This window comes from Urocitellus parryii, chromosome 5 (genome assembly GCF_045843805.1).
Source record: "Urocitellus parryii isolate mUroPar1 chromosome 5, mUroPar1.hap1, whole genome shotgun sequence".
NCBI lineage: Eukaryota > Metazoa > Chordata > Mammalia > Rodentia > Sciuridae > Urocitellus > Urocitellus parryii.
Window position 1 is genome coordinate 60,706,064 of NC_135535.1, and position 1,998 is coordinate 60,708,061.

The window sequence follows — 1,998 nt, forward strand, 5'->3', positions numbered from 1 at the left end:
AATGAGCAAACTTTACCAAAATTAGAGTGGAACAACTAATAAAAGAGAAAAAATAATATTAGCTAATATTCAACATAGATGTAGATTTCTGAATCATGGCCTAAGTAAGGTAAAATAACTCAGAAAAAATGTCATTCCTAAGCCCACATTTGCTTTTCTTTAAAAAATGTTTTATAAAATTTGAGTTTTGATATTGCATTTTCCTTAAGTAATAACTGTAATTAGAAAATTTCTGCTCCCATGAAATTGGTCTCTTTGTTTGTTTGTTTGCATCAGAGATCAAACCCACGTGTGCTTAACCACTGAGCTATATACCAAGCCTTTTTTTTTTATTTTATATTTTGAGACAGATGCTCAGTAGGTTGAGGAAGCTGGCTTTGAACTTGTGATATTACTGCCCCAGCTTCCTGAGCCACTAGAATTATAGGTGTCCACCACTACACCCAGCATGAAATTGTTTTTAAATTCATAGTAATATTAATTTTTCTTGTGAAAGCCAGCATAAGGAAGTAAAATAATTCAGGTAATAATAAATATAATAAATTTATTTAGAAGCAAAAGCTAGCAATAATATTAAATCTATTACTAATCTGGGATCATGATCATAAATATTTTTCAGTTTCACTATGAAGGAAACCACAATTCATGAATTTGCTCTAAAGTAATAAAGAGGTTAATAAAGATGAGATCAGGATTAAATATTAAATGTCTTTGAGAAGGCTAATATGACAGGAATGTAGAAAGGAAACCATAAAGTAAGTGAGAAGCAGCAGTAAAGCAGTTGCAGAATGTTTCATTTTCCTTTGATTCATCAAAACTTCTGCTTCTTTGAGAGAAACACAGTCTTCTTTATGGAGTCATTGAAAGCGAGTTTCACTTGCTTGTTTCTCAAGGTGTAAATGAAAGGGTTCAGCAAGGGCGCTACAGAAGTGGTGAGAACTAAAACGCCTTTATTTATGGCCACCTCTTCCTTTGCTGAAGGCTTGATGTAGATGAAGATGCAGCTGCCATAGGTGATGGAAACCACAATCATGTGGGATGAGCAGGTGGAAAAGGCCTTTTTCCTTTGCTGAACAGAGGGGAATCTCAGAATGGTCCTGATGATGTACATGTAGGACAGAACCACACAGACTAGGGTAATAATGAGCCCAAATACAGCCACAATTATAACCATCTGTTCTAATATCCATGTGTCTGAGCATGCGATCTTTAGGAGGGGACTTGCATCACAGATGAAATGATCAATGGCATTAGAATCACAGAATTCAAGCTGGAGGCCTAAGCTAAGGGGTGGGACAATAATCATCAAGCCAGCTACCCAGCAGGAGAGGACTAATAAGGTGCACACTCTGTTGTTCATGATTGTCATATAATGAAGGGGTTTACAGATGGCCACGTAGCGATCATAGGACATGGCTGCCAGGAGAAAAAATTCTGTTGCTCCAAAGAGAAAAACAAAAAATACTTGACTTGCACAAGCATTGTAGGTAACAGTATTGTCTCCAGTTGATAAACTGTACAGGAATCGAGGGATACAGACAGTAGTAAATGAAACTTCTAGGAAGGAAAAGTTTCTGAGGAAGAAGTACATAGGTGTCTTCAGATGGGGATCCACCAGTGTGAGGGTGATAATAGTCAGGTTCCCTGTTACACTCAACATGTAGGTGAGCAACAGAAAGATAAAAAGTAGAACTTGCAGTTTTGGGTCATCCGTTAGTCCCAGCAGGATGAAAGTGGTTATTGCTGTGTAGTTCCTCATCATAGAACACTAATATTTACCTAATCCAAGATTGTATGAAGAGAAACATATTCAAATTCTACAACAGAAAGTTGTCCATATAGAAGCCCAGCAAATCAGCTTATATTTATCTTTTCCTTTTACATCATAATCAATATGTTTACTATTCTAGTACCTTCATGAATTTTATAGGTATGAACAGTAGAGATTTCTTTAAGGTTTCATGTTATTGTAAAACAATCCCATTTTTTAAATTCATT

The 1,998-nt window shown here is 35.9% G+C and overlaps 1 protein-coding gene across 1 annotated transcript; it reads right to left on the reverse strand.

The window, feature by feature from the left end:
- Nucleotides 1-811: 811 nt before the first annotated feature.
- Nucleotides 812-1,759, reverse strand: LOC144254997 (olfactory receptor 6C2-like). The gene has a single exon (XM_077799051.1). It carries the CDS (start codon nt 1,757-1,759, stop codon nt 812-814), a length of 948 nt encoding a protein of 315 aa, XP_077655177.1.
- Between the last annotated feature and the right edge of the window lie 239 nt (nt 1,760-1,998).